The following is a 13,341-nucleotide window of genomic DNA, read 5'->3' on the forward strand; positions in this document are numbered from 1 at the left end:
GCATTTCATAATTAGGTTAGAGTCTCTGGTCTTTGTAAGGCTTTATGCGGTAAAGTGCTGACTTGTGTAATTCCATCAGCTCTACTTTATGTTTACTGCTAACCAACAAATGTCTCATAGAGTAAGCATCATTTTTGTGAGCACAGAGGGAGCCTTTAACAGTGATGTGTCATCATTAGAAGATTCTGCTGTCTCATTTTCATTTATTTATTTTTTGGTTCATATGATTTTATCTACTACACTTAAGCTGACTTCCACTGCAGTGAAAAAGTCTGATAAATGAGTTGCATTATAATTGCAAGTAGCCAGATTGAATGAAGAATAAAATGAGTGGGCACTTACAGTGGCGGAATTAGCATTTTGGGGGTCCTGGGCGAGCAATAACGCGGGGGCCCCGATAATCTCTTTTTTTTAAAAAAACCTTTCCATCAAATAAATTATTCACTTCCCCACTTTTAAAAAGCATCAATGTATTTAGATGAATTTAGATGTTTTGATAAACATTTAAAAAGTTCAATTACATTTAAATGTTAAAGAAATTCATTTTATAAACCCTGATTTTTGGAGTAGAAGTCGCTTTTTTTTTTTTTTTTTTTTTTTTTTTTTTGCCCAGTCTGACCTTGGGGGAAACCTATGCTCAGAATCAACTTAAATGAGATTTTCTTAAACATATATGTTGGCTTATTTATTTGTTTTTTTCCTAAAAACAATTGATTGCCCTTTAGCGGTTGTTTCACGCTAACAACCACTAGAGAGCACCATAGGTGTGTGGGTCAGTATTTGCAACTGACAGTAACGAAGATTTAAAAATAAATAAATAAGAAATATTGTGTTAGGTTTAAACCACCTGAAACATTTCTCTGCTGCTGTAAGAAAGACAAGAGAGAGATTAGTTCAAAATACTTGCAAGGAGAAACTGAGAGAGAAACTTCATAACTTCTCTTTCCGCTCTAAAGTTCTGTCCGAGCCTTGTCTTTTTATTCTGTCGGAGGCGTTCCCTAGTTACATTTAGATCTGTAGCTCTGAAGGGTAGGGGGAAAGGACAGGTACATCGAATTTATTAAATGCGCTAATTTGTCACCCACTCATTTTCTAGAAAGAACAAACGACAATCATTTGCTTTTTTTTTTTTTTTCAAATGGGTCATGCTTTATTAAAAATGGCAAAAGAAACCAAAATACCTGAATGGTGCAACAAAACTGTAGGCCTACCCTATGTGTAGGAGTGCTGTGACGGAATCCATAAAATCCTTGAAGTAGGGATTCTCTGAGTGGCATAAATAAAAAAAACAAACAATTTTTTTTTTTTAAATTTACCATTTTCATCTCCTCCTAATGTCTTTCCCCTCCTTTTCTGAACTTTTTTGGAAGAATCTAACTCCTCTCTCTAGCTTGCTGTTGATAGAATAGTCCATCACTGCTGAGAAACGGAGGAGGACATTAGCAGTCTTTTGCCATTAGAATAGTCACTTACTTAAATAAAAATTCATTATTTTGTCTGACAATAATAATAATAATAATAATAATAATAATAAACTATAGTAGACACTATTTGACTTCATCAAGACAATCTTTTTTTTCTTAACTTAGGCAGCTGGATTTTTAAATCCTATTCTGATCTGAAACTAATAGTAAACTACACAATGTCCATGAAATGCAGTGAAAACCGAAATTAGTACTTTTTTCCCTGCACAAATAACCAGTGACTGTTCAAGAATCCAAGCTGACTCAACATGTTTGACATCTTTTTGTTAAGGGGCGGCTGACAGCTTGATGATGCAAAACCCTTAAAATGTTTCAAAGATGAAAAAAAGAACAAGTCATAAACAGGATTACACAACAAAAGTAATTAAAGGATTTGGCACAAGTTCCAGTTTAAATTTGATCCACATTCAGGCTGAATATCAAACGCCAGACCAGCTAAAAGTCATCAGATAAGACTGCCATCTAGAGGCCAAAATGTTTATTACAGTCGAGCCAAAAATTATTGTAAAATACATCTGGTGTTCTGAATGCTGTCAAAAGGACAAAGCATCTGTAAATATCAAAATGTGAAACACAATGGTCAGTAAAATTGTAGAGAAGCATGTTTAAAAAACACCAAACTAATAGTCAAGTCTTCTGTATGAAACATCTGCCTTGAAAAAAAATCAAATCAGTATCAAAAAAATTTAATACAAACAATATTTACTTCAGCATAAAAAAAGGTTTGTTGACAACAGTAAATGTTGACATTTTTTTCCCTTTTTGCACTTACTTTATTATCTTTAAAGTATTCCATTCCATTGAATTTTACTTCATTGGATCTTAAACTTATCGTTTTATACTTTTTTTTTTTACCCTTTATGTCTGTTGTTTCTATGTCCTTCGTCATTTTTTTTCCTTCTTTCCTGCTGCTTCTCCACATGGTCTCATGATCAGCAACACAGCAGAACTACTTCCCAGCTCTCCGCCTGCTTCACCCATGTGTGAAATCACTGTTAAGCACTGCTGAACCTGCAAGCTCAGCTGCACTATTGATTCACATTGAAACTGATGAGCACAAAAACTCTAAAACTGTAGACTTATGTTGTTTTAACAAAGATCAAGGTGTCAGAGAAAAAAAAATGCCAGAGAAGATTTTATTTTTATAATTTTAGGGACAGTCCTAAATTAAAATATAATATAATATATAAATGTTGCTGCTTTCTTCTCAGGCTTGTGTCAGGCGGGATCCATCCAAAACACTACGCTTACATCTTTTTGGACGAGGCAGGCCAAGCTACAGAGACGGAGTGTTGAATTCCAATAGCAGGTGGAGTCTCCTGTTTACAATCAAATATTTTTTGGCAAACTCTTTGATAATCAATCAAAAATGTTCCTGAACTTGATTTCTTTACAGGTTTACTGGACAACACACGTGCTGTGTTGGCTGGAGACCCAAAACAGCTGGGCCCGGTTGTTATATCCAAGATTGCAGAGGAGCATGGACTGGGTAAGCAACTGCCACAGTTATATATAAATAACAACACATTCAGAAAGTTAAAAAAATTTAAAAACAACAGGTTTTATTATTGCACTAGTTTAAAATTTATGTCTACTTGTCTGTAATAGCTTTTAATCTCTCAAGACCCGGCATCCACAAGCATGGACATCACATGGGATCCTATAACTACACGTCTAGAGGGTTAGCTCAAATATTAGCTCGATTCTTAAGAGTTTAAATATATCCCCATTTGTTTAATTAAAAAGGTGAACTTGTTAAATACATAATGGAATTAAAAACAAACAAACTTGCCTTAAAAAATAGCAGTTTCTGCACAGTTTATCTCAGAAACATCTAGAATTAAAACCTAGAAACAACATTATTAAAGATAAAATCAAATAAATGTTCATTTTTATTTGTGTATTTTGTGTTGTGCTAATTTGAAACATACTTCTAGAGTATTTAGGGCTTTAATTGACCTGGCTTTCAGATAAAATGCTTTGCTGCAACAATCATTGCCTGAAAACTCGACCTTTTGTGCACCTGGGATGTCAGTCTCCTTTTTGGTTTCTTCAGTCAGCTTTACTTCAGTTTTTTATAACTGTCTGTGGGATGATGAGACACTATCAAAGCTTAAGTTCTCAGTATTTTAGGTCATTCGTTAACTTTATATATTTGTTTCAAAATTCCAGCAGGTAATTTGAACTGCAATTTTTTTGTATTAGGGCCAGTTTACAAACAAACTAAAAATGTTTACATTACGACTTATTTTCTTTTAAATGAAAGAGAAAAATGCATAACTGTAAAATTACCAGAATTATTCATATATATTTGTGGCTTAAAAAGTCATAAAAAATGTGACTTTTTTTCTCGCATATGTATTAAAGTCGTAAATGTATTACTTTCAATCTTGTAAATTTACCACAAAAAGTAATAGATTTACAAATTTAAATTGGTAAACTCATATTTAAAGTTGTAAATTTCCAAGAGAAAAAAGTCTTATTTTACTTAATTGAAAGTCGTAAATTTACAAGATTTAAAGTCGTATATTAACAAAAAGTCTTATATTTACTACTTTAATTCTCATAAATTCATGAAAAAAGTCATAAATATAAGAGAAAAAAAGTCTTAAATTTTACAAAATTTAAATTTGTACATTTATGATTTAAAAATGTAATAAATTTACGAGAATTAAAGCTGTAAATTTACATTTTAAAAAAATCGTAAATTTAAATGATTTCATTCAGTCATTCATCTTCTTGACCGCCTCTCCCCTTTCGGGGTTGCGGGGGTGCCGGAGCCCATCCCGGCTACTGATGGGCGAAGGTAGCGTACACCCTGGACAGGTCGCCAGTCTGTCACAGGGCCTTAAGTGATTTAAAGTCGTAAAGTAAGTAAGATAGATAGATAAATATAGCACTCAGATAGATAAATATTCACCTTCCTCTAATCAATATGATTGTCTCCACTTTTACCTGATGGAAATGCTGCCTCTGGTGTTCACCTTTCTGCAGACTTTAGCAACTCTTTCAAAATAAAGCGACAAACACAAGTAAATTCTATATTAATTTTTTATTTAAAATTCCATTCATAGTTGTACTTTGCAGACTTCTCTCTTAGTAGCAGGATGGTATGAAAACAAGTTAAATGGGGATCATAAACATGTTTATACTTGCAAAGTAAAAAGAAAAAAAAGGAAAACTTCCTTCCGTAATACTTCCTGTTTGCATTGGAATGGAAAAAGCAGATTAAAGGATGTTTTCTTCATGCAGGTGTGTCCCTATTGGAGAGGCTGATGAGGGACAACTATCTGTACAAACCTGATGAGGATCTTGGGTTTGACAGCCAGTTCATCACCAAACTGCTGAAGAACTACAGGTCTGATCATGGAGATCTGTTATCACTTTCATTTATTGTCCTGATTTTTACCTTTCATTCTGACTTTCTCAGGTCCCATCCTTCCATTCTCAAAGTTCCCAATGACCTGTTTTATAATGGAGAACTCCAGCCGTGTGCTTGTCCTAGCCAGTTATACAAACAAGTGGAGCTTCTGCCCAGAGAGGTGAGGAGAGTACACGTTTTTGAATTCAGTTTTATTTGTTTAGCCCAATATCACGATGCTATCATCTCAGTGTTTTTGCAACTTCCCTCTTCCTTTCAGGGTTTCCCAGTTGTCTTCCATGGTGTAGCCGGCATCAGCCAACAGCTTATAGGCTTTCCCTCTTTGTACAACAGAGCAGAGATTCAAGTCATAAAGGATTACTTAAAATCCCTGATCAAACACTTCCACCAAAAAAATGTGAGCCACATTCAACCAGGAGAAACTGGCATCATCTCTCCATACGGGAAACAAGTCAGTTTGCTTTCATTAAAATTTTTTAACTGTAAATTAAATGGAAAAATATTCTCAACACAACTCTCACTTTGTATTTTAATGTCTCCCTACAACAGGTGGACAAAATCCAAATGGCCATTCAAAGTGATGCAGAGCTCAGCAAAGAAAATCTGGAAAATGTTGAAGTCAGTGAAGATAAATTGGAGATAAATTTGGAAGGCAGTCAATGCTGAGAAATTGTGCTGTGTTTTCTAGGTTGGAACAGTGGATAAATTTCATGGTAAAGAATTTAGTGTGATTCTGATGTCGACAGGCCGCACTTTCCCCAGACTGCTGCACAAGCCGCATTTTTCGCTGGGCTTTGTCAAAGATGAGAGGGTGAGCACCATCACACTGCTCACACTCAGATCATCTTTTGTTCTATTTTAAAGTGTTCCCAGTGGTCTTTTGATTATGACGCAAAAATCAAAAAGCTTGTGTCATTTTCTAGAACATAGTTTCTAGCACAGAGAAAGCCCGCCCCTCTTCCCCTCCTGTTTGCAGAGAGCTCTGAACTGGGAGTTTGTGGCCTGTCTATTATAGGTCCTATGTCACAAATTAGCTATTTTTCAAATGCATCTGTTCCTGATAAACAATGGTTTGAATAAGGAAATACTCAAGTTTAAATTTGAGTTTAATTTTGTTTATATATGTCTTTCATGATGAGATAAAAAGCCACAAGAACATGTTAAAAACACCATTTTAAATCTAAAATGTATTTTAAACCCATTTCTGTATTCAATTACACCTTGTGTTTTCAGTTAAAAGTAACATATATTTACACGCATCTGTTAACAAAAACGAAATGTTCTTAGAGGTTCAATGTGGCAATGACCCGGGCCCGCTACCTTCTGATTGTGGTGGGAGACCCACGACTCCTAGTGACTGAGAAGAGCTGGAACAAGTAAGGCTGAGACAAGATGACACATAAAGACTTTGTGAGAGCTGTCAAACTAACATTGCTCCTATTTTACTCTTACTGTTAGGTTTATCCATTACTGTTTGAAAGAGGGAGCGTACCGTGGCCTCCCTTTCTTTGACATAACTGAAGACACGCCCACTACTGCACACACACAAGTCCTCAGGTAGAGTGCTTTCAAAAGTGACACATCCTGTTAATGTCTGAAAAAGCCTTAACAATGATATTTTGTGAAACCTTCTACAGCGCAGCATGACGTTCCAACTGCTGGATTTCATTGGAGAAATCAACACAGCTGCCTCACAATAAAAATAGGAAAATAGAACTCAGAACATCCTATTCTTGATTGTCTTTTTCCAGCCAAATAATAACCCTTGCCATCTCCCTAATGCATATATACAGTTCATGTTTAGTTTTTTGTCTTGTCTTTATCTCTATCTTTATCTTTATTCCCAGCTGGTCTATTAGTCACAATTATGCCGTTATAGTTCAAAATGTTTTGTTTGTAGAAAATGTTGTTTTCTAGGACATAGTTTGACTATATAATATAATATCATATTGACTAAAGAAATATTAGAAATGCAATTTGAAGCTTAACTTTCTTTATACAGTATATGTCCTCCATAATGAGAAAAAAATGCTACAAGAACACGTTAAAAACTCAATTTTCACTGAAATTTTAACAATTATGATTGTTAAGTGTTAATTTATTAAGCATTTGTAATGCATATTAAACTATATATATATATATATATATATATATATTTAAAACAGTCTGATTTATCTTTATTTTGAAATCAGCTGTAAACGGTTGGGGGATACTTGGAATGAAGAAAAATATTCTCTTCTATAACCAGTGAATATTTCCAAAATTGTACCAGCAATTTAAGTCAGTTTTGCTAAATTCTCCCATGTAATTTAGAACAAAACGATACATCAAAATATCCCAAATATATATGGATATAAATCTGTCTTTGACACTTCAGGAATACTCTTAATTATAAAAAAAAATTAAAAAATGAAAAACAATTGACACCACTGAAGTAAATAGAAATGTAGTCAGATTCAATGTTGGGGGTTGGGAAGCTTCCCTCTGTCCCTTTCTTCTCAAAATGTATGTATACATAAAATGTGTGCATATTTTAATATCGCATTTAGTCATTGTAAAAATATTAAAGCAGAGCATAGCCTGGAAATAATAACAACAACAATATTAATAATTGATTAACAATTTAAATTAAGATAAAAGTTAGGTTGGATTGACTGGGAATAAGAGATTTGTTTTGTATTTTTAGACCAATTTGTGACTTTATTGTTATAAGTGCATTAAAATACATTTTTGTCCCTACCGAGATACCATACAGAAACAAGTTGTATTTTAAAGGTATGTGATTGGTTGATAATGATGTCATTCAAAAGTAGGGGCGTGGCAGGGATGGCACGTTACCAAGGTGATATTTATTGAACAACCTTTGAAATGCCAGAAAATTGTGACATTTTGCGGAAAACACCGCGACATTTTATAAGAAAAGTTTTAAACAAAGTTGAAAAGGTTCTTTTAAAGCTCCGTATCTCAGACACGTAAGTATATTTTACCTGAAGCGGATGTTGTCTTTGTTTACCAGCCACACGGGGTCGCGCGTGCGTGCCCGCGCCTATTCTCACACACAGGTGTGCTCAATGACATCACCTCACAACAGGAAGGCACACAGCAGGTGAGCTGATGTCTACATACCGAGCTATTATTTTGAATATTTATCGTTTAGTTGCAGTGTGGTGGACCTCGCTCCACCTGAGCATTACGAATAAAGTTTTTAAATGTATTTTTTCTTAAAAACAAGATTTTTTTAATGGCGCGCGCTTCCTCGTTGTGATGTTTTATTGTGATGGATTGGCTAGAACATGACAGGGTTACGTTTGGATAACAGGTGGAGGTCGGAAGCTCCGCGACGTTCGATAAAGGACTTTGACAGAGAGCGCGGACAAGATGGAGGACTTCTTCAAAATGGTACAGTTCACATAGGGCAGGAGGATACCCACAAACCCTTGCAGTCTAGTCACAACTTCACTGTTGACTTTGAAAACAGCCGTTAAGCCACACCTGTCTGCTTCCCTATTTCCCGCGGCACCTTTTTACGCCCGTTAGGTTTCATGTTAAGGTAGTACCCGATAAGACTGCCATAAAACTGGTGTTAATGTCGTAAAAGCGTCATCTTTTGTGTGTTTGATTGGATAAACGCTCTATTACAGCACAACGGTTGTAATGGTGATCGATGTGGTGTTACAATATGTCATATAGGCTCTTTGAATATTTAATCTTTTTTCAATGTTTCCTTTAACAGATGAACAATTTAAGTCCCACGTCAATCATATTTTTGTATATGTTGTGAAAGCATTTCCAGTGGTCCTTTTTAAGTATACTGTTGTTAGCTGCCCGAAGAAAAAAATGTTATCTTTTTGAAGAACAAATTTTCTGTAGAGTGGCAGTAGTTTCTTAGAAGTTTGGCTTTAAGCTTTTGGCGCAAAAGTAAGCCTCTGTTGATGTCCCATCATCCCTTGGTTTGCATTCTCCCACTAGCCGACATTATTAGTGCAACAAAGATAGGAGCCATGTCAGAGCTATCCAGCTGTTCAGTTTTGTGCCAGATGGAAGCTCAGACAAGGAAAACAAAACCTATTTTTCTCTAGGTGGATACATCAGAATGGAGGAAAGCAGGGAGACTTTGGCCCACCCATTTCAATTGCTGTGTCACAAAAGTTAATTTGAAAGGCCTTTTTTTGTCTTCTCCGAATTCATCCCAATTTGAATAAAGGAAAAACTCAGAAATGCTGTTTCAAGAACATACACCATTTTCATTCAACTATTTATGTCAAATAACATCTCAACAAAATAAACTTTTACAAATGAACATTTCTCTGTTTAAGCCTCATACACTTCAGACATTTTGAAATGCAGTTTGAAATATATTCCAGAATAAAACATAGGTTTCTCAAAACTTAAGCAATTAAATGTATGTGAAAAAAAAACCGATGTAGGTTTGCACTTATTAGTTGTTTTTCTTTATTCTTTTTCCCCCTTAAATCAACTATACTGCTGAGCGCTGAACAGCTGTGTATCATTAGAAGACTAGTCAATGGAATTAAGGACTTGCTCCTGATTCTGTTCCAAAAATAATCTATCATTAGTCATAATGATTTTTAACCGAGATAACGACGACTGACCTTAAATGTATGTTTTAAAAATGTTGTATCTGTGTGACATTAATGATGTAGAGCAGTGGTTCCCAAACTTTTCAGTCACATACCCCCTTGAGACATATTAGCTTTTGCTAGGTACCCCAAATCTAATTCATTAGTATAAATCCATTCCCAAACGGCATTTAAATAGTAAATAAAACATAAACACTGAAGAGCAAAATATTTAGCTCCCAAATTATTCAAAATGGGGTTTAGTTGAAACACAATTTAAAGTACTAATTATTTTATTTTATTTTTTTTAATGAGAACATAATGCAAACTCAACAAGAAAGTCACTAAGTACTAAATTTAATGAAATGGATGTGATGATGTGTATGCTTCCTCAATGTTTGGTTGACTTTGGGACCTATTGACTCTTATTTTTCTTATTTCTCTTACATTATTTGTCACACTGTGTCCATGCATATCTTCCAAAGGTTGGAACTTATTAAAGTATATATTTTTTATTTAATTGTAGTTTCTATTTTCTCTTGATTGATACTTACGTTTTCTGGACAAGAAAATTAATTCACATAAATAAGACGGCTATATAGAGTATCCCCACATCAGCAAATGTTTAGACGGCTTGAATGGTAAAAAAATGTGAATATGAAAATGTTTGTGCACATTTTTTTTCTGTGAGTACGCTGCAGGTGTTGGGTTGTAGTGAACACTTAAGAAACATGTAAGGGAAAAGGAGGTGAGATACAGTCATGTCTAATGGATATATATATATCATTTTTTATCCCTCCCAAATTCAGAACACCGTACGGGGAGCCTGTTACTGCTGTTCAAGCGGAAGGTACCCCCTCTTTGGGTGCCAGTAAGAGTGTCATTTGTGTGGACATCCCACAGGCATTTCACAGACATGTGCGTATCACTTGCACATCCCGAGTCTTAAGCATATGCGTGCAGTCTTGGACGAGCTAGTGCGTGCACTTTACTAATGGCTAGAGTGTGGCACAAAGACGTCATATGACGGTATCACCTGTACATCATAATGGCGTCTGATGATGCATGATACATTTAACCACACGTACAACATCTGGGTGTTTAATTTTCATGTTTAACTTCATGGTGATGAAAACACTGAAGTGGCTGCTGTAAGACATTTTCAGATATTGTAATAATGTGCTCTGAGACAATATTGTTTAATATTATGGTCTATATTGTCCTATCCCTCTCACATACACTCTATGGGCTTTTTCGTACCCCGAGGAACACGTGTACTATAGTTTGTGAACTCCTGCTGTAGAGAACTGATGAGCCACAGTTTAAAGCTGTTTTTTAGGGATAACTTTGCCCCCATTCACTTCTAGACACGCCTTTAAAAACAAACTCAGCTTCTACTGCTCATCTCCCTTTCGTTTACACAGCTTTATGGCGTTTGTGTGTTGTTTTTTGTAGGTGGGGGATGTGAGGAGCCTTATTGAGAAGATCTCCAGCCAAGTGGAGGAAATAGAAACCATCCATGGGACCATCCTGTCTTCTCCAAACCAAGACAAGAGTAAGTGCTGGATTGTTGACATTTTAGAGCTCATGAAATGTTTTGTTTGTTGCAGACACAGAGGATGATCTAGAATAAATAGAATAAAACTACAAAAAAAGTTAACAGCATAAACATCCAACACTTATTTTTTCAGAGATAATCAGCTTTTTCCAGTAAAACTTTTTATTATTATTAGTAAACTAGGTTGAACACATAAAAATGTTAAAGAATCTGTTATCTCCCTGTGTTGTAATTCAAAACACAGAGCGTCATGTTTACTAAAAATACTGTATGTTTGATACACGTGCGTCATGAGGAGCTACAGCCTACCCAAAAGGCCATTTTATTTTGAAATCCTGAAACTACCACTATCAGAAGAAGCCTTTTTGTTGTTCCTTTTAGGACTCAAAGATGAGCTGGAGCTGCTTAATGATGAGACCAAGAAGAACGCCATCCTGGTCAGAACAAAGTTAAAATGTACGTGAAGTTCTAGTCACTTGTTTGATTAAATGTTGAACATGAAGCAGTACTGGTATGACCAATTGTAGTTTTCATTGTAAAATATTCTCATTATAAAGGAGTAACAATACTCCCGCACACAGAGTGTACCGTGGTTTCCATAACTTATTTGACTGGCAAATAGTAAAACAGGAAGTGCAGACTTCCAGATTCTGCTGTTATTCTTCAGCTCAGAAAGTGTTGAGGTTTCAGGTTTCACATGGATGCTGCTTTGAATCAGAATACAATCTGACATGTTTTCTGTTCAATAACCTACCCAGTCACATTAGAACTGCTCCATCTACTGCATTTTTAAAGGCCCACTGCAATGAAAATTGTGTTTAACTTGTTTTTGTGGCTTTTATCTAATAGAGGAAATATTTAAGGAAAATTTAGCTCAAACTGGCAATTTGGAATATATCTTTATTCAAATTGATGTGAATCTGGAGCAGATGAAAAAAATGTGGCTTCAAAAAGAGCGTATTTGTGTTGCAGCATTGACCACGATCTCCCTGCTCTGCTCAGTGTTCTAGAAAACAACAGTTTTTTCCCTTATGGCCATAAACAGTATAATCATAAATAAAAGACCATTAAGGAAGGCTTTAAAAATAGATTGAAAAATGATTGGAGTATAGCTTAAAGTCGTCTCTGAAAACTTTTTTTTCCCCCCAAAACACCCGAGTTCTATTATTTTTTAATGTCCCTTTTTAAGCTTTTACTATGAATTTTACATAAAATGTGTCATTGTTGTTGAACATGCATTCAGGCAACCAAAAGTTATTACTTTGTCTTTTTCTTTCCTAAGCAATGCAGAGAAGCTGGTTGAAAAAAGAAACCGGAGCCTCTGTGATTCACCGAATCTACGAGAACCAGGTCTGGAAATGTGTCTTTTAGGACCTGTTTTATTTTCTTAGACAGTTTCAGTCCATCTCACATTCACTGTCTGCTCTGTCAGGACTGATGTTGAAATTGACTTATTTTTCTTGTTACTTTAAGCTAGAGGTCCCTAACCTTTTTCAGGTTATGCACCTGTCTGTTTCAGGCTGAAGTTGGTGTCTTTTTATTTATTTATTTTGATTTTTTTTTTTCTTTCAGTTTCCCTGAATGTTTGAGGGTAAAGTTTACCTTTATCCTCAGTGAAATATCTGCAGCTGCTTTAAACTTTATTTGTTCACTACATATAGGAACCAAAAATGTTATATATACATTTCAGTAAATGTCAACGTGGAAGCTACAAAATCACACGCCAACTTCAGCCTTGTCTGACCTTTAAGGTGCAACGGATAGATTAAAAAAGTCACTAAAACTAGTATTTTCCAAACATAATATCTTGGAATATATATTGCGATACATATCGTATCATGAGACGTGTATTGGGAAATGTTTTGTACTCTCAGACTCTTGCCAATACACACTCCTAGAGGGAAACACTCCTGGATTTTGTCTGTTAAAGTGCAGATCTCTTTTATTTTGAAGTCAAAGGCTCTTTTTCTGTTTCCTCATCGGCTCTTTTCTGTGAAAACAAACTTTCCAAATATGTTTGGGTTTTTGTTTGTTAAATTTCCTAGTTTTAAAGCTGCTTTAAGAAAGTAGCGGATGGATTTTCATTACGTGACAAGGCGACTTCACACGCGTCAAGAATGAGTTTGTGGTGGTGGAGAATCCAGTAGCTTGCCAAAATAAAACTTCCCTCACAATGAGATTACAAAGAAAACAAACAAATATTTATACATTGTGTGGCTTTTTGTTTTTTTTAACCAACTGTTCCACAGAGCGATACCTCTCCAGAGGTTAGGAACCACTGCTTTAAGCAATGACTTAACAATTAGATTTTGATTTCTGCTGACTCCCACAGCACTC

The 13,341-nt window shown here is 35.2% G+C and overlaps 2 protein-coding genes across 3 annotated transcripts in view; both read left to right on the plus strand.

Moving 5' to 3' along the window:
* The first annotated feature begins 2,343 nt into the window (after positions 1-2,343).
* LOC112163392 (putative helicase mov-10-B.1) lies at positions 2,344-6,731 on the plus strand. 2 transcript variants are annotated; one of them, XM_024299759.2, is made up of 9 exons: positions 2,344-2,973; positions 4,737-4,842; positions 4,915-5,026; positions 5,126-5,317; positions 5,416-5,484; positions 5,555-5,677; positions 6,154-6,242; positions 6,325-6,423; positions 6,504-6,731. In XM_024299759.2, the coding sequence occupies exons 2-9, from the start codon at positions 4,760-4,762 to the stop codon at positions 6,511-6,513; spliced, it is 777 nt and encodes a 258-aa protein (XP_024155527.2). In that variant the 5' UTR covers positions 2,344-2,973; positions 4,737-4,759; the 3' UTR covers positions 6,514-6,731. The 2 variants fall into 2 exon arrangements, with proteins under 2 accessions (XP_024155527.2, XP_036070526.1); XM_036214633.1 differs by having other exon boundaries at positions 4,737-5,026.
* A 912-nt stretch (positions 6,732-7,643) lies between these two features.
* Positions 7,644-13,341, plus strand: part of LOC112162829 (syntaxin-2) — a gene marked incomplete in the record, with an annotated part of 17,122 nt that continues 11,424 nt past the window's right edge. The window contains 6 exon segments of the mRNA XM_024298743.2: positions 7,644-7,708; positions 7,883-7,972; positions 8,186-8,265; positions 10,902-11,001; positions 11,386-11,460; positions 12,287-12,354. Of these exon segments, the coding sequence (XP_024154511.1) occupies positions 8,245-8,265; positions 10,902-11,001; positions 11,386-11,460; positions 12,287-12,354 (264 nt within the window).

The sequence above is a fragment of the Oryzias melastigma genome, linkage group LG12 (assembly GCF_002922805.2).
Source record: "Oryzias melastigma strain HK-1 linkage group LG12, ASM292280v2, whole genome shotgun sequence".
Classification (NCBI taxonomy): domain Eukaryota; kingdom Metazoa; phylum Chordata; class Actinopteri; order Beloniformes; family Adrianichthyidae; genus Oryzias; species Oryzias melastigma.